We start from the raw sequence: 25083 nt of genomic DNA on the forward strand, positions 1-25083 counted from the left end.
AATTTAATATTTTTATTTTATTTTTATTTTATTTTATTTTGAATTTGTATACCGCCCTTCTCCCTGAGGACTCAGGGCGGTGAACAGCCAAATAAAAACATCAAATATAAATATTAAAATACAGTTAAAAAATATATATAAATTTGGCCCCATTAATTAAAACGATAAACAAAACAATTAAAAATACTTAAAAAGAATTAGGCCAGCCCGGCTTGTTGGAAAAAGAAGATTTTAAGGGCAATTTTGTTTTGTTTTATTCATTATTTATTTATTTTATTTATTCATTATTTTATTTCATTTATAAAATTTATTGGCCGTATTCCTCCAACGAATTTAAGTCTTCTCCAAAAACACCCACTCCTGGCTTCTTAATTGCTTTTATTTCCACCTGGATTTCCTAACCGCCAAATCCTCAGGTCGAATAATATCTTAGCTAGCTGCTAAGTATATGTGCTGCACACAATTGTCACTCTAACATTCCATCTGTTGTACGATTGTTGGCTTGGTAGCATCGTCCCTTGGGACTAACTAAGAAAAGAAGAAACGGTGGGTGCCACGGTGCAACAGCGGTAAATTTCTGAGACAATAACAACACACGAGAATTTTTCAAAGAATAAATATTCCTATATATCTAACCTTATTTCATGGAAGAAAAACAAACAATTGTCTGAAAAAGTAAACCTAGAAACCAGATTTCTAGCTACCTTGATTTATACATACCGGATCTTTCTCAACTATGGGTAGTCGTGGACTTACAACAGTTCATTTAGTGACTGTTTGAAGTTACAACGGCATTGAAAAAAAGTGACTTACGACCGTTTTTCTCAGTTATGACCTTTGTAGCATTCCTGTGATCACATGATCAAAATTCAGGCACCCGGTGGCCGATTCGTATTTATGACGGTTGTGGTGTCTCGGGGTCACGTGATCTGGTTTTGCGACCTTCTGATGAGCAAAGACAATAGGGAAGCCGGATTCACTTAACGGCTAGGTTACTAACTGATCAACTGCAGGGATTCACTTAACAAGTGGCAAAGAAAGGTCGATAAATCGGGGCCGAACTCACCAAACAAATGTCTCGTTTAACAACATGAATTTTGGGGCTCCATTGTGGTCATACGTCGAGGACTGCCTGTATAATGGAGACCTATCTACTAAGCCAAGGAAAGCTCTGGAAATATTAATATTGGAGTTCTGTGCTTCCTTCCTCGAAAATTAAACCCACAAAATTGGACGGTCATCTGAGGACGCACAAATCTCTTTTAGATGTTACTTTTCTCCACCTATGTAATAAATTATTTGTAATATCACAAATGCAAACAAATTGGATTATAGGCAGTCCTTGACTTACAACAGTTTCATTTAAAGTCGCAACGGCACCAGAAAGAGGTGACTCATTACCGTTTTTCACACTTTCACACTTAAAATCGCTGTAGCATCTCCGTAGCCACGTGATCAAAATTCACATTCTTGACAACTGACTCATATTTATGACGGTTGAGGTGTCCCGGGGTCACGTGATCCCTTTTTGCGACCTTCTGACCAGCCAAGTCAAAGGGGAAGCTGGATTTAATCACCACATTGCTAATTTACAACCGTGGTGATTCACTTAACAACCGTGGCAAGAAAGGTCGTAAAAGGAGACGAAACCCATTTTCTCACTTCACGACAGAAATGTTGGGCTCAGCGGTGATCGTAAACCGAGGACTTCCCGTACAAAGAAAGGTGAGGTAGAGGTAGTCCTCGTTTGAGTAACCACAATTGGGGAATGGCAGATCGGTCCTTAAGTGAAGCCGTCACTCGGTGAAACCACGTCGGTGCTTAGGACCTTTGCTTTACAGAGCTGAGAAGGTTGTAAATGTCTGCAGGGGGTTGAAAAGTCAGCAATACAAAAATCATTTTTCGTCGAGTAGAATTCGAAAACAAGGTAAGTCCATGAACATCCACCCATGTTTATAAGATTTATTAAGGCTTGGTCAGGAATTGCAAAATTGCAAAAGTCCGCAGACATCTATGCGATGGGGAACAAGGTGAAGAAAGCACCTCAGAAATGTCATATATCTTCTTATCTTCTATATTTCAGCCTATTGCAGTGATGGCTAACCTTTTCGCCGTTGCGTGCCAAAAGTGGGGGTCGCGCGGGAGGGGTCACCTATGCACGTGCCCACACCCATAATTCAATGCCCCCCATGCCCGCCCCCTGTGCATGTGTGCGTGACACACACACACACACACACACACACACGCTTCCCCGCTTTCAGCATGCGACAGCAAAAAAATTACCGGTGGGCCGGGTAGGCCCGTTTTTCGCCCTCCCCAGGCTCCAGAGGCTTTCTTGGAGCCTGGGGAGGGCGAAAATGGCTTTCCCCATCCCCCTGGAGACCCTCCAGAGGCCAGAAAAAGCCTGCTTGCTGACTTCTATGGGACCGGAAGGCTCATTTTTCACCCTTCCCAGGCTCCTAGAAAGCCTCTGGATCCAGTGGGCCTGGAAGGCCTGAAAATCAGCTGGCCGGTGCACGCATGCACGCTGGAGCTGAGCTAGGGCAATGCTCGCCTGCCCACAGATATGGCTCCAGGTAGGCCCGTTTTTCGCCCTCCCCAAGCTCCAGAGGCTTTCTTGGAGCCTGGGGAAGGCGAAAACAGCCTTCCCCCTCCCCCCGAGGCCCTCCAGAGACCGGAAACAACTCATTTCCCGACTTCCAGTGGGACCGGAAGGCCCGTTTTTTGCTCTCCCCAGGCTCCAGAGACTTTCTTGGAGCCTGGGGAGGGCAAAAAAGGCATTCTCCACCCCCACCCCCCAGAGGCCCTCCACAGGCCAGAAACGACCCGTTTCCCAACTTCCAGTAGGCCCAGAAGGCCTAAAAATCAGCTGGCCGGCGTGCGCATGTGCACTGGAGCTGAGTTAGGGCAACGCTTGTGTGCCCACAGATATGGCGCCACATGCCACCTGTGGCACACATGCCATAGGTTCTCCATCAAGGGCCTATTGTGTCAGGAAGGTTTTAGAAACCGTAAAACCCAGTTAGGACATTCCTAATATTTAATCAATGAATTGCTCTTCATCTCCCAACAGACAGAATTAATTGTTGCCCTTTTAAGCCATTCTATAACCTGGTTTAGCTTCGCAATCACTAGTAGTGGACTAATATCTCCCCTACGCAGCCTACGTATATCGTAGGACAAGTTCTGACCGAGACCTTCCTCTGTTTGGAACTTGTTCCAGCTCAGTAATTTATTTTTTTTAAAAAAGAGTTATAAAAGAAGCGGTTTTTCTCCCTCCTGCAGGGGACGAATCTTGAAAGACTCGCATCTAATCTCATGTTCAAGAATTTCCCTGCTTGGAAAGTACAATGCCTGGCTGTCACTTCCTCTGTCCGACTGGGATGCTCTCAACTCTGTCATATCTGGGTGGTTTTGCTTTTGTTTTGTTTTGGAGATCCAGCTGTGGAAAAGATTTAGAGTGCAGGAAAAAGGAGGGAGGGAGGAAAGGAAGGAAGGAAGGGAGGGAGGGAGGGAGGGAGGGAGGGAGGGGGAGGGGGAGGGAGGAAGGAAGGGAAAGGAAAGGAAAGGAAAGGAAAGGAAAGGAAAGGAAAGGAAAGGAAAGGAAAGGAGGGAAGGGGGAGGGACAGGAAGGAAGGAAAGGAAAGGAAAGGAAAGGAAAGGAAAGGAAAGGAAAGGAAAGGAAAGGAAAGGAAAGGAAAGGAAAGGAAAGGAAAGGAAAGGAAAGGAAAGGAAAGGAAAGGAAAGGAATGAATGAAGAAAGGAGGGAAGGGGGAGGGACAGGAAGGAAGGAAGAAAGGAAATAGGAAGAGAGGGAGGAACAAGAAGGGAGGGGAAGGAAGGAAGGAAGGTTGGAAGGAAGGAGGAAAGGAGGGAGGTACAGGAAGGAAGGGAGGGGAAGGAAGGAAGGAGGGAGAGAGGGGGGGAAAGAGAGGGAGAGTGGGAGAAGGGAAGGGACAGGAAGGGAGGGAAGTAGGGAGGAAGGAAGGAAGGAAAGAAGGAGATGAGAGGGAGGGAAAGAGGGGGGAGGGAGGGAGAAGGAAGGAAGGAAGGAAGGAAGGAAGGAAGAAAGGAAGGAAGGAAGGAAGGAAGGAAGGAAGGAAGGAAGGAAGGAAGGAAGGAAGGAAGGGATTCAACCCAATCCCCATCATTTCCTCAAGTCCTTCCAATGGACTTCAGCCGCCCTAAATCCCCCCTTAGGTATCCCTTGAATCTCAGCCATTATCGTTACCCATTTTCCTATCATGAAGGAAAGAATCGCTTTAATTGGTGCGCGGAAACTATCAACGGAATCTGAGCTGAGTTCTCTCTAATTCGGGCCAAAAAGCCAGAGTAATTGCCAACCATCGATCGGGAACTTTTCATATACAGAAGCCGAAAAGAATGGGATGGAGCTAAATAAGGTAACAGAAGGCCCCGGTTGTTATGGCAACACCCTGCTCCCCAGCACTACGGTCCTCGTCGCCAAGAGGGATGGGAACCAAGTCCTGGCAACCAGTTCCTGCTCCTAGCAACCGTGAGCGCTTCCATCGGAGAATCTGCTCCGTTTCTCACCTCACCTTCCTGAAAACCGTCGCCAGAAAGCGCTTCCTCTTTGCAGGTGTGATGGAAACCAAGGACGAAGAGTATCATAGTTACAGGGGTTCAGTTTTGTTTTTTTTTCCCCAGCCAGGACTGATGGGTTCTCCATAAATGCTAAAAGGCTCCATAAAGAGCCTTGGTAGTACAGTGGTCTAAAGCACCCTGTTATTAAGACCAGCTGCCTGCAATTACTGCAGGTTCGAATCTCCCCAGGCTCAAGGTTGACTCAGCCTTCCATCCTTTCTAAGGTAGGTAAATTGAGGGCCCAGTTTGTGGGGGGCAATAAGATGACTTTGCATAAATATACAAAAAGGATGAAGGCTATTGCTTAGCACATTGTAAGCCGCCCTGAGTCTTCGGAGAAGGGCAGCATATAAATCAATTTTTTTTTAAAAAAAATGCCCTTTAGCAATTGTAAGAGGAAGGATAACAGAAGAGCAAAATTGAAAGGGACCTTGGAGGTCTTCTAGTCCAACCCCCGGCTCAAGCAGGAAACGCTACACCGTTTCAGACAAATGGCTGTCCAATCTCTTCTTCAAAACCTCCAGTGATGGAGCACCCACATCTTTTGGATTGAAGCCATTTCACAGGTTAATTGTCGGGAAATTTCTCCTTAGTTCTAAGTTGCTTCTCTCCTTGATTAGTTTTCACCCGTTGCTTCTTCTCCTGCCTTCAGGTGCTTTGGAGAATAGCTTGACTCCCTCTTCTTTGGGGCAACCCCTGAGATACTGGAAAACTGCTATCAGGTCTCCCCTGGTCCTTCTTTTCATAGAAAATAAAAAGCCCACACAGTCTCCCTCCCTCCCTCTCTCTCTTTCTCACTCTCTTCCTTCTCTTCTCCCTCTCTCCCCATCTCTCTCTCCCTCCCTCCTTCCCCTTTATCCAGGAATTCAAGCATATGGATGTCTTAAGCTGATTCCATGTGAACTTTCAGGAAAGGACTAAGTTCCCCAACTCAATAAATGTTCAATAAGAAATGCACCTTCATGAAAAGGAAGAAAAGGATCTTGCAGAAACCTCCATAACCAGCTCTATGACTGAGCTTCATGTTAACCTCCAGGCTCTTAATCATCTTAGGTAAAGGTAAAGGTTCCCCTCGCACATATCTGCTAGTCGTTCCCGACTCTAGGGGGCGTTGCTCCTCTCCGTTTCAAAGCCGAAGAGCCAGTGCTGTCCGAAGACGTCTCCGTGGTCATGTGGCCGGCATGACTCAACGCCAAAGGCGCACAAAAAAGCTGTTATCTTCCCACCAAAGGTGGTCCCTATTTTTCTACTTGCATTTTTTTAACAGCTTTCAAGCTGCTAGGTTGGCAGAAGCTGGGACAAGTCACGGGAGCTCACTCCGTTATGCGGCACTAGGGATTCGAACCGCTGAACTGCCGACCTTTTGATCGACAAGCTCAGCGTCTTAGCCACTGAGCCACCACATCTTAGTGAAACGTTATTCTCTATGTCTGTTTTACAGCCTTTCGTCTTTCACCTGTTTTTACCTTGGCAACTCGTAACAGAAGGTACTTGTATCTCAAAATGCAAACTGTAAACAAATCTTCCTTTACCTGCAGCTTCTATCTAAGGCAATGAAGATTTCCATCCTCTGCCTCCTTGTGAAGATGACCAAAATATGCATAAGAGCATTTTTTTTGTTCAGCAGACTGCTGATGGTATCTGTAGGTATATATTGTTAATAAAACGCACAGAATTTCCACGCTCTCTAGCAACCAGCCTTAGTAATTATTATAATCCAGGAGCTTGTTGATATGTGTATATATATTGTAATCTATCCTTAGTATAAAATGAGACCAGGGCATGCTACCACCTGGTAGAAAATCCTACAAAATGCACAACTGGGCAGTATCAAATTCAGTAGAATGGCTTTCAACCATTCCCTTCTGTAGCATACACCTTTTAATCAGTTAACTAAAGACTAACACAAGAGAAGTGTATGTTCCTATGGCACCTGTCAAGCACCAGGGAAATCAGATTCAAAAGAGTATAAAGATTTATTACAAGCTTAAGCTCTTTACAAGAATCTGGTCAACTAACAGTTCAGGGTAATGAGCGGGAGATAAGAAAGGCATTCGACCATGTAAGCAAAAAAAAAATCTTTTAATTTCATTTTGTTAAGGAAGGTTTTCCTGTTTTCCTCATCTAATTCTATGGTGAATTGCCCTTTCCTAATTCACTCCATAGCTAAGACTAGATCTCTTAAGATCTCTTGCCCAGGGATTCGTGACTTATGATGTGTTTGACCCCCTCCCTCGGATTCAGCCTGGTCATCTCCTACAGGACCAAAAACTAAATGATGTTATGGATGCCTTCAAGCTACAATAATGCTAACTTCAGATCGTCCTGAAATAGGATGTTAGATATTGGACCAAGTGAATGGAGGCTCAAGGTTGAGTTTCAGTCATAGAAACTCATTGGTTGATTTGTGAGTTAATCACTTTCTTAGACCAGGATTGCATCTGTAGGGCTGAAAGAAAGAAACATCCTTTTGTAAGGTATCTTGAGCTACCTGGAAAACAGGTAGAATGCAGCGGTGGGTTCCACATTATGTTACTACCAGTTCACCCCGTGTGCACGCTTGCTTCATTCGCGTACATGCCTACCTTCCGTGCATGCACCCGGACTCAAAAACATGCCTAAATAGGATGGCATAGAGGAGGGGCTGGTGGGCAGGGAGGGCCCATCCACAATTTCCGCTACCGGTTCAAGCGAACCGGCTGAATACTACCTCTGGTAGAATGTACCATATTTTTCGGAGTATAAGACGCACCTTTTTCCCCCCAAAAAGAGGGTGAAAATCTGGGTGCATCTTATACTCCGAATGTAGCCCTACCCAGCTTCTCAAACGGAGGTTTCAGAGGCTGAAAAAAGCATCAGAAAAAAAGCTTCAGAAAAAAAGCCTCCAAACAGAGCTTCAGAAAAAAAGCCTCCAAACAGAGCTTCAGGAAAAAAAAGCCTCAGAAACAGGCTTCAGAGGCTTTTTTTTTTTTCTGAAGCTCTGTTTCAGAAGTTTCAGAGGCAGAAAAAAAAAAAAGCAAGGCACAGAGCTCACAACCAACAAACCTGTTGCTAAAATTCACCTCTGGAAACAGTTGATTGGGGGTATTCCAGGAGGCCAATCCATCCACCAATCACCTTTTTTTCTGATTTTCCTCCCCAAAAACTAAGGTGCATCTTATACTCCGGTGCATCTTATACTCCGCAAAAATACGGTATATCTAATGAATCATCCAAAAGGCTCCAGGTTTATTTAAACCAAGTTAGATCACGGCAAGCTAACAGCTAGAAAAGTCCATTTGTAGATAAAGAGATGCTACATCAGGTAAAGCTTTATATGAAAACGACCAAGTAGCATTTGATGCAGTGACAATACACAGCCAGTTCATTTGTCCAGGAGTGGACATAGCTTCCAGCTTAATGGTCCATTAGTGTCAGCTGCAAGTCCAGCATTCTGTGATGTCTGCAGCGGCCTTCTCTCCAAAAGAAGTTTCTCTCTGAAATTTATGTCTCCCCTGTTAGGTTGCATTCAGCCATGGAAGGCAACTTCCTCATTCCCAATCTTGCTGATAAAATGCTTCCTGTGATGCTGAGCAAAAGCTCCCTGCCATCTGCCTGCTTGGGTATGGTTTATGGGCCAACTGAGACAACGTGGGAATAGCGACTCTTCACAGGGGAGTGGGGGGCACAATCTTCATCCCAGAGGAAACAGGATGGAATGAAGCTGTTGGGAAGACTTGCCAAGACGAGCTGGCCAATTGGTTTTCAGATTGACTGCCTAAATCGGGAGGCAGCTTCATTGCAGGGATAATGGGGCAGGGAAAGTGGGAGAGGGAGAAGGAAAGAAGGGGAGGGGAGGAGAAGGAAAGGAAAAAGGAAAAAGGGAAGGGAAGATAAAAGAAGGGAAGGAGAGGAAGAGAAAGAAGGGAAGGAGGAAGGGAAAGAAAAGGGGCAGGGGAGGGAGATGGGGAGGGGAGGGGGAAGGGAGGAGAAGGAAAGAAGAAAGGAAAGGAAAGATAAAAGGAGGAAAGGAGAGGAAGAAGAAGGGAAAGGAAGGAAGGAGGAAGGGAAAGAAAAGGGGCAGGGGAGGGAGAGGGGGAGGGGAGGGGGAAGGGGAAGGGAGGAGAAGGAAAGGAAAAATGGAAAATGGGGAAAGAAGAAATGGAAAGGAAAGATAAAAGAAGGAAAGGAATGGAGAGGAGGAGAAAGGGAAAGAACAGAGAAAGGGGAAGGAAGGAGAGGGGGAGGAGAGAAGAGAAGAGAAGAGAAGAGAAGAGAAGAGAAGGGAAGGGAAGGGAAGGGAAGGGAAGGGAAGGGAAGGGAAGGGAAGGGAAGAGAAGAGAAGAGAAGAGAAGAGAAGAGAAGAGAAGAGAAGAGAAGAGAAGAGAAGAGAAGAGAGCCACCTAATTTTCCTCGCTACCTTGTTCACGCCAGATATGTCGCTGTGCAAAGGATTACAGGCCGAAGAGGGGCCCTCCACGTGGCTGCTTCAACACAGGCTGCCAGTCCTCTCTGATCACCCTGAGCAAACAAGACAAAGGCCTTGTTTCCTGTGAGCTACAACTCAGCTACAAAGCCCACTAACAACTCCGCCTCCCCCCCACCAACCCCCCCACCCCCACGGCTAGTGAGATGCACCCATCTGTCGACAAGGCCACCCGCGAAGCTCTTGTGTGCATGCGGATCACAGAGGCTTCCTCCTCATCTCCAAGTCTGATTATTTATGACTTATTAGGCCGGCTGAAAGGCTTCATTAATTCTCCGGCGTGATGACTTCATTCATTCAGACCAGACTGGATTTTTAGACGTTGTTGTTGTTTTTAAAACAAAGCATTATGTTCTTATCGGTGTGGTCGTTTCGTTTTATGGCGTGGCTGTTGCAAGGTTTATTCAGAGATGCGCGTCACATATTGTGACAATCGGTTCGCCCAGCACCGGAAATGTTAGCACACGTGTGGCATCAATAAACATGGCAATTCACACATGCATGCCTTCCGCACACGTGTGCAGTGTCAAATACACAGCGATATAAGACAGGATTGCACCTGGGCAGATGGGAGGGGCCACCCACAGGTCGAAACTACTTGTTCGCCAGAACCAGTCCAAACCAGCAGCGGCCCACTACTGGGTTTAACTACCGGTTCGCCCATACCAGTCCGAACGAGGGGAGACATGGGACTAAGGGATACATGATAGCCGTCTTCCAATATTTGAAAGGCTACCACAGAGAGGAGGGGGGTCAACTTATTTTCCAAAGCACCCCAAAACCAGACAAGGAATAATGGATGGAAACTGACCAAGGAGAGATTCAACTTGGAAATAAGGAGAAATTTTCTCACAGTGAGAACAATCAATTGATGGAACAGAAGTTGCCTTCAGAAGTTGTGGGAGCTTCATCACTGGAGGCTTTCAAGAAGAGACTGGACTGCCATCTGTCAGAAATGGTGTAGGGTCTCCTGCTTGGGCAGGGGGTTGGACTAGATGACCTCCAAGGTCCCTTCCAACTCTGTTATTTCATTATTATTATTCTGTCCATCTTATGACAACCTCTTGTATTGTCCATATCATAATAATAAATTCACAGGCAAATGCCGGTGACTATCGATAAGCATAAAATAGATTTTTTTTTCCTCCTTAGCTTGTGTTTTAGTCTGTTCTTTTTTAAGTTTCTTTTTTTTTGTTTTTTAGATAAAACATTTTGCTTTATTACAAAAGAGGCGGATATTAAATTAAAAAAACAACAAGAAGAGCACCCTTCTATCTGAATGGATATGTTGTTGTTAGTTGCGAAGACGTGTCTGACCCATCGCAACTCAATGGACAACGTTCCTCCAGGCCTTCCTGTCCTCTACCATCCTCTGGAGTCCACTTAAGCTCACGTTGACTGCTTCAGTGACTCCATCAAGCCACCTCGTTCGCTGCCGTCCCCTTCTTCTTTTGCCCTCCATCGTTCCCAGCATTAGACTCTTCTCCAAGGAGTCCTTCCTTCTCATTAGGTGGCCAAAGTATTTGAGTTTCATCCTCAGGATCTGGCCTTCTAAAGAGCAGTCAATCAGGGTTGATCTCCTCTAGGACTGACCGGTTGGATGGCCTTGCAGTCCAAGGGACTCACAGGAGTCTTCTCCAGCACCAGAGTTCAAAGGCCTCCATTCTTTGGCCTTCTCAGCCTTCCTTATGGTCCAACTTTCACAGCCATCCATTGCAACTGGGAAAACTATAGCCTTGACTGTACTCACTTTTGTTGGCAGGGTGATGTCTCTGCTTTTTAGTATGCTGAATGGATATACATACACCTTCACAACTCAAAATAAGAGCACTGATTGGCATGCTTTTTTAATGCAATTGCACGTATTTAATATCTGTCATAGAGAAGCCCCTCAAAAGAAAAGGAGGGCATACAATTCCAATTAGCTCTCCTTCTGCAATTTTGCCCGCCCTGGCTGTTATCGATCCGATCCGAAGAGATATTAGCAGTGACCTTGGAGACTCCGCTCCCATTAGGACGGAGACCCACGAAACTGATGAGAGATTTTTTTTTTCCTTTATTCGTCCAAACCACTTAGAATTATTTTCATAAAAACGGACTTAAAAGGAGAAGGAAAAAAAAGCGAGTGCATTAGCAAAACAAAAATGGCCAGGAGGCATTAGAAAAAGAGACATTTCCTTCAGACCGAGATGCTTAAGCCATTGACCCGTCTTTCAACATGTTCTTTTTTCAAGTTTTAATTTTTTTTTCTTAATACAGGAAATTAAAAATACAAACTCCAAGGAGAAAAAAAAGGAGATTTTTTTTTTCCTAAGAACAGAACCAAACTAAATAAAAACATTAAAAAGATGAATTAAAAAGTCAAAAAGCAGAAACTCGTATTCTTCCCCTCTAGTTCAGCACTGACAAATATAGCAATAGCACTTAGACTTATATACCGCAGAGGCAGGGGCAGTCAGCAATTTAACTACCATTTCACCCGAACTGGCCCAAACCGGCTGAAATATATATATATATATATATATATATATATATATATATATATGTAGGTCTTTGGTTATTCGGGTCTTCTCCCACGTAAAATTGGAAGTGTCTTGGCGACGTTTCGACGAAGTCTCATTCGTCATCTTCAGGCTGGTGTTCTCGGCTTCGTGCTTTCAGGAGCAATGGAAGATACGAAGCACGAAGCCGAGAACACCAGCCTGAAGATGACGAATGAGACTTCGTTGAAACGTCGCGAAGACACTTCCAATTTTACGTGGGAGAAGACCCGAATAACCAAAGACCTACATACAAACACCCGCGAAAACCTGAGAATATATATATATATATATATATATATATATATATATATATATATAATATATATATATATATACACATACACATACACATACATACATACATACATACATACATACATACATACATACACACAACGGTAATCCCAAAGGTGTTTTTTTCAAAAAGCAACTGGACTTTGTTTTTCCTTGAAGACATTTCACTTCTCATCCAAGAAGCTTCCTCAGTTCTGACTGGATTCAAAAGTACCTTTGGGATAACCGTGACCTGGATGACTGAGAATCTCCATAGGCACATGACGGTAACTTAATGTTCTGACCTAGGCTTCCTGATATGGTAAAAAGCACACAATTAGTCCCAAAACCCTCCTTTTTTTAATTTTAACGGCTGTGAATTCCTTTCATTCACAGCACGTGCTGAATCACCAAGAGTTTATAAATAGTCTAACAGAAGTCCGCCACAGTCCTTCAGATAAGGCTGGTAAACACCCACCTTTATCTTCTTTGACACACCGAAACACAGAGACAACAACGGAGCTTCAAAGTACAAACCGACACCATCCACAACGTTGCTTCCTGCAAAGACCCATGTGCCTTTGCTCTACCTTTATGTCTTATGGGTGGGGCCAATCATCTCCAGGCCTTACTCCCTAGACGTCCCTTTTGTTTTAACTGCTCTTGCCTTCTGGCAGCTCTGCGCATGCGTGCAGTAGGAACAGGCTCCTCCTGTTCCTCTGCCTCTCTGATGTCCGACTCGGAGGCTCCAGAGTCCATGCATAACTCCCAGATGGCCCCGGCCCCATCTCTGTCTCCGACGCAGAGCCCTCATCTGAGCCTTCCCCAGACTCCAGGACTGGCCCCTGTTCCTCCCCAGCCTCCTCACTGTCTGACTCTGCTGCCAGCTCCGCAGGCTGCCGGCAGACCACAACACTTAACTTCACCCCATGAATTACAGATATCAAGAACAGAATGCAGATTCGGTTGAAAAAAAATATATTTTACTTCTGTTTTGCAAGGTGAGAACAGAAGACACTTTCATTAAGGACGCATTGCCTTTATTTATTTATTTATTTAAATTAAACCTGTTCAGATTTTTATTCGTGCGGCGTGTTTAGTGAGGCTGATTTATTTTGCAAATTCCCTCGACTAAGCTAAGGGCAGGCGCTTCTGATCGTCACAGGATGGCATAGAGCTCAGGGCAAAAGCAATGGCCCCCATTGCTTTCTTGCATCATATTCCCCTCCAGAATTCAACTCTTAATTAGTCCTTCAAGACCAATTGGCGCTCTGCCGTAAACCCCGAGTAAGCAATTAGGGTTGCTGGGAATAATGTGCAGTGTCTTCCCCTCTTTTAAGAGACACGAAGTTGTAGAGTCGAGCATGTCCGGGTTGCAAATAAAAACCACCTTCCTGCCCCGAACAGCGATTTAGAAAACTTACACGGGCAAGTGGGAAGCTACTCCAGAGTGCAAAAAAAACAACAACAACCAGCTGGAAACGTTGTTAGTTTAAAGATGCCGTTCGGGTTCAGATGATAACAAGAGAGTACTGCCAGCTTAACAAAATACCCTGGGGTGGGTAATACATGAGAAGCTAAGGAGCCTCCTAATGACAAATCAGCTTGCAATTTCAGATACGGCAAAACACAAGACGCGTTTAAGAGATTGGAGCGCAGAAAAGAAAGAGAGATCGTGCACATTTGTGTGACGGTGACAAAACAGCACACCCCCCCCCTTGCAATTTACAAGGGTGTGGAAAGCAGGGGTTCCCACGACGCAGTTTTGAAAGCTTTCTCTAAAGTGAGTTTAGCTATCTAAATTTTCAATCCTGATCATAGCGGTATAAACACGAAGGCCATCTTATCTTCAGCACCACGGACAGCAGTGAAATAAGTTGCAGGATAAAGGCTGCTTTTCTGGTTCAGGATTGTGACTCTTGGGTGACTCATAATGTTTTCATCCGCACATCCCAGACACTCGGCTGTGACCTGAATGTTAAGATGTGCAGGAGAAGTAGACAACCTCTTTTTGTCACAAATGCATTCGCTCCTCCGGCTGTTCCAACAACAACCGATGGGCAAAGTGTTACTTCTGTCTGCACCTGCACAAAACAGGCTGCAAGTCACAGAGAATGAGAAATGTCACCTCTGTCTCTCTATCTATCTCTGTCTCGCTATCTATCTCTGTCTCGCTTTCTCTGTCTTTCTTTCTCTCTCTTTCTTTCTCTCTCTTTCTTCTCTTTCTCTTTCCTCTCTGCCTGTCTCTTTCTTTCTTTCTCTCTCTCTCTCTCACTCTGCCTCTTTCTCTCTCTTATCTTTCTGTCTCTCTCTTTCTCTGTCTCTCTTTTTCTCTCTCTGCCTCTTTCTTTTTCTCTCATTCTCTCTCTCTTCTTTTTCTTTCTTTCTTTCTCTCTCTCTGCCTCTCTTTCTCTGTCTTTCTTTCTTTCTCTCTCTTCTCTTTCTCTGCCTCTTTCTCTCTTTCTCTGTCTCTCTTTGTCTCTCTCTGCCTCTTTCTCTCTCTCTCTGCTCTTTCTTTCTCTGTCTCTCTTTATCTCTGCCTCTCTGTGTCTCTGTGTCTCTGCCTTTCTTTCTTTCTTTCTCTCTCTCTTTCTTTCTCTCTCTTCTCTTTCACTGTTTCTTTCTCTGTCTCTCTCTCTCTGCCTCTTTCTCTCTCTTTCTCTCTTCTCTTTCTCTGTCTCTCTGTGTGTGCTTCTCTGCCTCTCTCTGGCAGAGAAGCACACTTCTCTGCCTCTCTGTCTCTGTCTCTGTCTCTCTCTCTGTCTCTCTCTCTCTCTCCACCTGTCTCTCACACACAAGAGAAAGAGAGAGGGAGAGGGAGAGGGATGGAGGGAAGCAGGGGGAGGTAGGTCAACCAGTGAAGTTACAAATACATCAATGGGGCACTTGAGTGTGGAGGGAGAGAGAGAGGATACCATCATTCTTCCAATAAAATTCAGGGTAAGATGAAAGACTGGATTCGAATTCAAAACTCAAGGAAAGGAGGGAGGGGAAGAGGAAAAGGATGGGCAAACAAACTACCCTTTTGAGTTTCGGGAGAAGGTGTGGCATTCTTAAGCCCAATGCTGAGCCAGAGGATCAGAACAGGAATCAATGTTATTAAATAACATCAACCACACTCTTGTCTTATATGTTTGGTAGAGTATCCGTTGGTCCATTTTCACTTTTATTGCCACTACTTAACAACCTCGGGATTCTCAAGTCAGATCTGAGAAATTATTTCAGATTCATTAATCTCAGCCCCACATATTGCTATTTCCCAGAAAGCTTGAAGAGCACAAAGAGATGTTTCTACTATGATGAGAGGCCTCCGGCAGTTTCTTTCCAAGATACTGCAATGCCACAGAGTAAAAAGTATACTTTTTACTGAGTATCTTTCAGCTGTCCTGATGTTCTCAAGAAAAGAGAGAACATGTGAGCATGGGTACACATTTGCGTGACGAGCACGAAGTTGCAAGGAACTTGAGAGAAACAGGAAAAGAAACAAATATGGTATATGTGTCAAAAAGAGAAAGACAGAATTTGTAAGCCAGGAGGAACCTGATAATTAGATCACATGTAATTCTTTCCAAGAAAGAGATAACCAGATGCAAACCACGACATGGCTGTTGTGGTAAGACTGTTATAAAGTTGAGCAGCATCTGGAAAAAAGCACACTGTCTTTGCTCCTCACTTCCTTAGTTCTTCTCTCATCAAAATTTCCCACCATCTCTGTTTTCCTAACTGTCTGCTCTCTATTTCACAGAGATACATGGAGGAGGAGGAGGAGGAGGAGGAGGAGGAGGAGGAGGAGGAGGAGGAGGAGGAGGAGGAGGAGGAGGAGGAGGAGATGAGGAGGAGGAGGAGGAAGAAGAGGAGAAGAGGAGGAGGAGGAGTGGAGGAGAGGAGGAGGAAGAGAGGAGGAGGAGGAGGAAGAGAGGAGGAAGAGGAGGAAGAGGCAGTGTGGAGGAGGAGGAGGAGGAGGAGGAGGAGAAGAAGAAGAAGAAGAAGAAGAAGAAGAAGAAGAAGAAGAAGAAGAAGAAGAAGAAGAAGAAGAAGAAGAAGAAGAAGAGGAAGAAGGGGAGGAGGAGGGGAGGAGGAGGAGGAGGAGGAGGAGGAGGAGGAGGAGTGGGAAAGGAAGACGACTGAACTTATGACTGTGGCACTCTTGCAGTTTGGCTGCTTTCTTGCAAACTTTCAACACCCAACTAGATAATATCTAGAAAACAGAGAGCAAACCACACTCCCTTCTAGCATTGATGATGCTACCTAGTTAGGTAATGAAATGTCTGCAAGAAAACATCCAAACTCAAGGACCTCACAGTTCAACCCTGAGCTACATACATTCTCTTCTCAAGGAGCCAAAGGCTGTTGTAATGGTGCAACTAAAGTAGTAATTAAGATATTCTGTTGCCATGAGTGATAAAGACTATTTCAATTAGTAATAACACATTTCCTCCTAAGTTGTTTATCTGTTATGGTCAGTCCCGCAAGCAGATCACTGTACACCTTTCCTTACAGCACACAAAAAAAGTTAAGTGTAGGAAATTTCTCGGAAATGCCCTAAATATTTGTTTCCGTTTTTCTGGTTTTCCACTTAGTAAGCAAACAAAGGCAGAAATAGTTTGCAAATCAGTTCATTAACTCTACCTACTGTGTGACTAGGGATGGGAGGAAATAAGTTCAATTAAGAATTAAACTCTAGTTCTGGTAACAGCACTACCCACTATGAAAAAAAAAAGAGAATTATCTGTGTCACAAACTGACAATATTACTTGTAATGCATTGCTAGCCTCCACAATCCCACAAAATTTTCCCAGACGACTGGAAATGTATCTGTGCAAGACAAATCACTTACTATCACATTTTGCCTTGTCTTATTGGGTTTTGAGATATTTAATTAGGTTGGGCATCCAGAAAATTCACGTGCTTTGACAATACGAATATCCCATGAGCTATTTGGGATAGCTGGGAGGGTGGAATCGCGACCTGTCAATCAAAACAGAAGCATCTGCCCTTTTCTGCAAAGAACTGAGCTGATTTTGCATCCCAGAAATATACAACCACATTCTGTACCTCAGACAGTGAAGGATATTCACGAATTCTCAAACAGAACTGAACACAAATATACTGATATTTGGATCGCGTGAATTCTTTCGGAAGGTGAGACTCGGAATATGGGAGTTGGTCTACAACCATCGTTTTCTTAATCACTTACATCCCAGCTGTGCAACAGTAAATTCTTCTATCAGTTATTAAGTTTCCAACTTATCGCCCACTCTGTGTTGTGGGAAGAGATTTGTATTCTTAATCCATGCTTCTCCTAGCTCAGGGATCGGCAACCTGCGGCTCGGGAGCTGCATGTGGCTCTTTCATCCCCCTGCTGCAGCTCCCTGTCGTCGGTCAGCTACACAATTGATAGGCTTTCGGTTAGGACCGATAGAGGAAAAAGGATGCCGTGCTAGGAGGAGACTCTATGGTAGGGGAAACCAGACTTCCGGTTGGCTCCAGAATTGAACGGGGGGCTTCCAATTGTGGTTCTTTGAGTGTTTAAAGTTGCCGACCCCTGTCCTAGCTCACAAAACATGCACTCACACAATTTCACGATGTGTGTGTGAAAACATACCACCTTGCTAGCTGTCCATCACGTATCCAATGCTCTACTGTCATAAGTTCTGTATTTTCCATCCAACAGCATTTCAGATCGTCACATTGGACACAGCCCCTCTTTGGGGATCATTAAAGCAGCCGTGTCTTTGATTAGCCTTGTCCAGCTATTTCAGAAGCTACGTCTTGGCTCCCTCTGTAACCGAAGCCACTTTGCTGGGGGAGACATAGGGAGGGAAGAGTACAGGTAGTCCTCGACTTACAGCCAGAACTGAGACCAAAATTCACGTCACTAAGTGAGAAATTTGTTGATTTTGCCCCATTTTATGGCCTCTCTTGCCACCATTGTTAAGTGAACAACTACAATTGTAGCAACCCGGTTGTTAAGTGAATCTGCCTTCCCCATTGACTTTGTCAGAGGGTCGCAAAAGGGGATTACATGACCCTGAGACCCTGCAACCATCATAAATATGAATCAGTTGTCGAGCGTCTGGATTTTGATGACGTGACCATGGGGATAGGTACAATGGTTGTAAGTGTGGAAAACGGTCAGAAGTTACTTTTTTCAGTGCCGTTGTAACCTTGGTTACTAAACGGACTGTTGTAAATTGAGGACTACGTGTAATCTGGCTGGGCACGCCCACAATTTGGCTAGACTTCTGAAGCCACTGCACGCATCCAAAGATGCGGCTGCTTTCAGAAATGCTTTGGATATGCTCTTCCCAGGTTTTAACCTCTGCATGTCTGAAGAATTGGCACAGCTTTAATAAATACAAACGTATGAAAAACATTTTTAACTAGATTGGAAGATGAAAGGAAGAATAAAGTGCAATTACGCATCCATTTCGGAATCAAGATAAGAAAAGGCGAGGTTCTACTTACTATCAAGGCGGTGGATCTGTTACTCAGGAGCTTCTCAATGTCTTGAGCTGCACTTTCCACTAACTGCCGCGCATTGTTGGCTTCCACTGTGTATAAATTTTTGTTCCTCTGATAGATCTGAAGGAGGAAATGAAACAAGACACCTGAATAATAATAATAACAACAACAACAACAACAACAACACAACATGCCAGATATCACAGTTGTCGAAAACCAAAACATACAATTTATCAACATTGTGGTACCAGGACATGCCAGAGTCAAAGACACTCAACAATCAAAAGTCTGGGGAAGATCTTATCTCAAAGAATAAATCCATCTTATATTATAGTCACAGGCCAGAGTTCCTTCCTATTTCCTCGTAGGCTCCTTCTGCAAATTCGAGGCCTTGGAAAACCAGAATTTTAAATCTCAGAGACGAGAGGGCTCTAACTCTTGCCGAATTACAGTTCTCAGCACTCCCGAGTGGCATTCCTGCCACTGAGGAATCTCATGTTGTAATTAGCGGTGGCCAAACCCTTTCTATTTTAAAGAACACAACATGTACCCATGTACAGAGATGGATTCCTGCATCTTCATGGCAACCAAAAACGATGGGGCCTTTAGAAAAGTAATCAGGAGGGGGGAAAAATATGCTTAGATTTAGATTTCTGGATCGTACCCTTTGCGTAATATTTTCTAAAGCAGAATTCTTGATTGGGGCTTAGTCTATCAACAGACTCTGTTGAAACGGTGTTGCGGTTAGAGTCACTGAGCTGGCTGGCTGGAAAGCCGACAGCCCGGGTTCGAGACCTGAGTGCTGCATGACGGGGTGAGCTCCCGTTCCTTGCTCCGGCTCCTTCTCACCTAGCAGTTCAAAAGCATGCAAATGGAATGGCTGCAGGATTTGGGGTTGGCTAGTCTAAAGAAAAGAAGAATTAGCGGTGACATGATAGCAGTATTCCAGTATTTGAGGGGCCGCCACAAAGAGGAGGAGGAGGAGGAGGAGTCAAATTATTCTCCAAAGCACCTGAGGGCATGGATGGAAACTAATCAAGGAGAGAAGCAACCTGGAATTAAGGAGAAACTTCCTAACAGTGAGGACAATTAACCAGTGGAACAGCTTGCCTCCAGAAGTTGTGGGTGCTCCATCACTGGAGGTCTTTAAGAAGAGATTGGACAACCATTTGCCTGAAACAGTATAGGGTTTCCTGCTTGAGCAGAGGGCTGGACTAGAAGACCTCCAATGTTCTGTTCTGTTCTGTTCTGTTTTGTTCTGTTCCTTATTCTATCCTATCCTGCTGTACCCTACCCTACCCTACCCTACCCTACCCTACCCTACCCTACCCTACCCTGTTCTATTCTATTCTATTCTATTCTATTCTATTCTATTCTATTCTATTCTATTCTATTCTATTCTATTCTATTCCATTCCATTCCATTCCATTCCATTCCATTCAAATGGGAGTAGATCAATAGGTACCACTTCGGTGGGAAGACAGTAGCATTCCATGCACCTTTGGCATATAGCCACGCTGGCCACATGACCACGGAAAAGGTCTTCGGATAACGCTGGTTCCCTCAGCCAAGAAAGAAGAGATAAGCACTCTGCCCTAGAGTCAGATCCAACTGGACAGGGAAACAGTTATTGTTACGCCGTGAATAAGAATCTCTTTGCTAGAGATTCTGATCTTTCGTTGAGCAAGGCCGACATGAAGGGACAACATTCCCAGGACCCATTGAGGCCGCAAATTAGTTAAGAGAAAAATGCATTGCCTCCCGGAGAAAGGTCTAAAGAAACAGGAAACCATCAGATCAATTGCAATGAATAAGGAGGTTTATTACCGACGAAACCCAGATCTATAACAACAGCTTAAGGCAAAGCGAACAAGCAAGAAAAATGCATTGATGAAGTCAACAGATGGCCTGAGCTTCTCCAGACATTACGCTTCTGTTAAGAAGGTGTCACATTGTCTTAAGAGAAGCCAGCCCAGGCAGCGCACAAACAGAGACAGGTCCAGGATTAATTCGTTGGACAACTTCCAATGCTTCTGGCATTACACATTTCACAAAGAAAAAAAATTGGCTTGATTTGGCAACCATCAATACATCCCAACCCCAGCACAGCTTAAAAGTTTAATGATGGCTTTGTATTTTCGGGACATTAAATGGTTCTGTTCATCAATCCACAATTTCTGGAGGCAATCCGTGTGGGTAGTAAGTTTGTTTACAAAATGTTATAACAGACTAACAGAGTTGGAAGGGAGCTTGGAGGTCTTCTAGTCCAACTTCTAATTCAAGTAGGAAGCACCTGTACCATTTCAGAGAAATGTCTATCTAATCTCTTCTTAAAAAGCCTCCAGTGATGGACTGCAGTTAAAGGCCTTGTTTTCTTCCATTAACAGAATAACAGAGTTGGAAGGGACCTTGGAGGTCTTCTAGTCCAACCCCCTGAAGGAGACCCTACCTTATCAGAAATACATAATTAAAGGCCTTGTTTTCTTCAGTTAATAGAATAACAGAGTGGGAAGGATCCTTGGAGATCTTCTAATCCCGTGGTGGAAAACCTATGGCACGAACAAGGAGCCATATCTGTGGGAATGCAACGTTGCTGTAGCTCAGCTCCAGCGCCAGCTGATTTTCGGGCCTTCTGGGCCCACCAGAAGTTGGGAAACAGGCTGTTTCTAGCCTCCAAGCGCCTCCAGGCGGTGGGGAAGGCCATTTTTGCCCTCCCCAGGCTCCTAGAAAGCCTCTGGAGCCTGGGGAGGGCAAAAAAACGGGCCTTCCGGTCCCACCAGAAGTCAGGAAATGGGCGATTCCCCCTCCCCACGCTCCCCCACGTTTTTGGCACGCGACGGCAAACAGGTTAGCCATCACTGTTCTAGTCCAACCTTCTGCATAAGCAGGAAACCCTACACCGTTTCAGGCAAATGGCTGTCCAAACTCTTCTTTAAAGCTTCCAGTGATGGAGTATCCACAACTTCTGAAGGAAAGATGTCCCATTGACTGTCAGGAAATGTCTCGCCTCCAGAAGTTGTAGATAGTTAGGATATGGTTTGAGCCTACAAGTTGTCCAGGCAATATAAGTGTACTGTAACTTTAATCTGTAAATGTATTATGCGACTTTAATGCTGAGTCATGCTGTAATTAGGTAATCACTGTTGTGAGAGTATTTAAGCAAGGTATTGTAATGTGTTCAGTTGCTGCTATGATATGCTGCCATTGTGTATGGAGTTGATATGATAAGCTACCATTGAGAGGAGTTGATATCTGCTAATCATCGTTGGATGGATCTGCTACCATCGTGGTTTGTGAACCAGAGTGAGTTTGTTATTCTAACCAACTAATATTTGTTTGATAAGAAGATTTTTGTATCACTGGACTGATTTAACTGGCAAAGACTTGGAATTTGTTTAAAGACTATGAGACTGTTTTTCTACTGTAAAGTAAGCTTTTGATAAACCAGTTTGCATATCTCTTATTCATTGCTCTCAGCAACGTTTCCTTGTGCATTTACTCTGCTGGTTGGTAACACAACACCAATATCCTTAACATTGGTTATGGGCCCAGAGCCAACCAGAACTAACTAGGATTGTTAAAAGCTAAACTGAGAGTCAATGTGAATAGTACAAACTGTGTTTGTGATAAACAATTCAAGTGAAGATGGCACTAGAACAAGCAGCAAATTTTTCCATGATAACCCGGCTGGATGGAACAAACTATGTATCCTGGTCTACTCTGCTGGTTGGTAACACAACACCAATATCCTTAACATAGATGCTCCAACATTGGAGGGTTTTAAGAAGAGTTGGACACAAAAACCATTTTTCTCCACTTATGCCATCACCCTGCTAAACACATAATACCCACAGCACTGTCTTATGCCTAAGGATATCTGATGATGTAGTAGGACTCTATTACTATTAGCCTTCTCAAAGGTTCCTTTTTCAAGAGGCAACTGGACTTTCTTGTTTTTGCTTTGAAGACATTTCTCTTCTCATACGAGAAGCTTCTTCAGCTCTGACTGGATGGTGGGGAATGGAAGGATTGATACTCCTTGCAGACAGCTGGTCATTTGCATCCTTTTAGAGGGTCATTGAGGCCACTTGGAGGTTTCTCTGTGTCCTCAGGATCACCCAAGTGGTGCAAAGAAGGCTCCATACCTTTGGTATATTTTGGGCTCAATCATGGTCATAAGTCGAGGACTACCTGCGTTTTTGTCCCTAATGTGTACGATTTGTTTATGTTGCCTACAATATCATAGATTGTGTGTGATATATGCAATAATGTATATATTTTATTTTTGTTTATTTATTCAATTTATTTGCCATCCATCTCAACCTCAAAGCGACGGCAATATATTTGATTTTTGATATATATAACAAATTGGTTTCTTCGGTGCTAGAGGCAGATCTAAATGAGCTGATGGGGTTTTAGTTTTAACTAAGTTTTTTACAGAACCCCAGACCTGTTGGCTTTTGCGTTTGCATGTATTTACACCTTGGCTTAAAAATTTGCACACTGTCGCGGGAAAAGAAAGCCAGACTGGGGGGGGGGAAAGCTCTTGGAATTGCTAAGAATAAGTCTTCTGTCTGAATTATTATTCATGTGTTTTCTCGGCTGACTGAATTAATGAAGGAGAAGCATTGTACCAAGCCTTGTACGTACATCATTCTGTACAGAAAGAAAGTCACCATTTGATAAGGTTCATCGAATGAAACATTGGAAACCTTGAACTGATTTTTTTTTTTTAATGATGCAGGCAAAGAATCGTAGAATAACCATCTAAAAAGAGAAGAGAAGAGAAGAGAAGAGAAGAGAAGAGAAGAGAAGAGAAGAGAAGAGAAGAGAAATCAGAATAGAACAGAACAGAACAGAATAGAACACTACACAACACAACACAACACTGTGGAATAAAATAGAGAGAGAAGAGAAGAGAAATCAGAATAGAACAGAACACAACACAACAGAACACTACACAACACAACACAACACTGTGGAATAAAATAGAGAGAGAAGAGAAGAGAAGAGAAGAGAAGAGAAGAGAAGAGAAGAGAAGAGAAGAGACGAGAAGAGAATAATGGAATGAAGAATAGAATAGAATAGAATAGAATAGAATAGAATAGAATAGAATAGAATAGAATAGAATAGAATAGAATAGAATAGAATAGAATAGAATAGAATAACAGAGTTGGAAGGGACCTTGGAGGTCTTCTAGTCCAACCCCCTGAATGACATCTATTTTGTGATGGAATTTCGGAAAAGGAGCAAAAGTGTTAAGATATTTAATTTAATAGCTGGAACAATCAAGTGTATTATAATGAGCCACAACACACAGTTGTAGTTGATTGATTGGAGAGGGTGGGCTCCTGCATGAGGCAATCTACATCCTGATTGGTTGTTGAATTTAAAGGGGGAGTTTCTCTTTTTTTCCCGCCTTTTTCTTCTCAGTGTTTTGTATGCTGTTCCGTGATTTACCTCACGATTTACCTCATGACGTAGCGATGCGCCTGACTATCTTGTTTGGGGCACCTATAAATGTATAAAATGTATTCATTTATATAAAACTACAAGTTTGTGTCAGCGTCCCTGACTTCCTTTGGATACTGGCTGCGCAATTCTGATAAATAGGATTCCCAGGTCCTATTTTGAGCGCCTCGGTTACTCTAACACAGATTTAACAAAACGTGACAAAATACCCTGTGGAAAAATTAATTGATAGCGATGTCCTATGCTGTCAACGCTCCACCGTAAATTTATACGGAGATGCTAAAAAAATTTTTAAAAACACCTTTGAATAACTCTTGTCTAGCCAGGGCCTTTATTGAGCATGAACGTTTAATTATTTGCGCATTGTAGACAGCGCCCATTTGCTAATTAGATCACAAAAACACCGCAGTTGACGAGGCGTACTTAATGGTCAGTTAACGAGCCACTCAGAGCAACAAGGAACACGTACATACAGCGAGAACATGCCAAATGCACACCGAAGGAGTTAGACCTATTTGGGCAGGAGAAGGAGAAAGAAACTTGACTGAAGCTACACAAAATGGCCAAATACAATATTTTATGCAAAGAAGGACTAGCAGAGACATGGTGTATAATGAAAATAAGGACTATGGATGATACGATAGTAGTCTTCCAGTATTTGAGGAGTTGCCACAAAAAAGAGAGGGTCAACTGTTCTCCAAAGCACCTGAAGGCAGGAGAAGTAGAAATGGATGGAAACTACTCAAGGAGAGAAGCAACCTAGAACTAAGGAGAAATATCCTGATAGTGAGAACAATTAATCAGTGGAACAACTACCCTCCAGAAGTTGTGGTGCTTCAACACTAAATGTTTTTAAGAAGAGATTGGACAACCATTTGTCTAACATGGTCTAGGCTTTCCTGCCTGAGCAGGGGGTTGGACTAGAAGACCTCCAAGGTCCCTTCCAACTCTGTTGTTCTGTTATATTTCCCATTTAAAGAAGAGATTCTATGGATATTCTAGTGTCATCCAGGTCAGGGTGTAAATTCATTTGTAAATTCTTCTCTTGTGTAGTCCTCACAATCTGTTCACCAAGGAGGTACCTCTGGACCTAAATATTCTCCCAGCATCTCAGAAAGCAGTGAGACCAAGATTTTCCACCGGATTTTCATCATTAACTGAAGTTATTTTGATTTGAATGGTTTTAATGGAATCTTCTCTCTGTGTGTATGTGTTTGGTGCTCTGTAATTTGCATTTTTAATTGCTCTAAGCCATTTTGA

At 43.7% G+C, this 25083-nt stretch overlaps 1 protein-coding gene across 4 annotated transcripts in view; it reads right to left on the reverse strand.

The window, feature by feature from the left end:
- CACNA2D1 (calcium voltage-gated channel auxiliary subunit alpha2delta 1) overlaps nucleotides 1-25083 on the reverse strand; it is a 335884-nt gene that overhangs the window by 251339 nt on the left and 59462 nt on the right. For all 4 annotated transcript variants that reach the window (XM_087873415.1, XM_087873413.1, XM_087873412.1 and 1 more), the window contains exon 3: nucleotides 18355-18471. In XM_087873415.1, coding sequence (XP_087729541.1) covers nucleotides 18355-18471 — 117 coding nt within the window. The remainder of the gene's footprint in view (nucleotides 1-18354; nucleotides 18472-25083) is intronic.

This window comes from Pantherophis guttatus, chromosome 7, assembly GCF_059756535.1.
Source record: "Pantherophis guttatus breed Tessera chromosome 7, ASM5975653v1, whole genome shotgun sequence".
Classification (NCBI taxonomy): Eukaryota; Metazoa; Chordata; class Lepidosauria; order Squamata; family Colubridae; genus Pantherophis; species Pantherophis guttatus.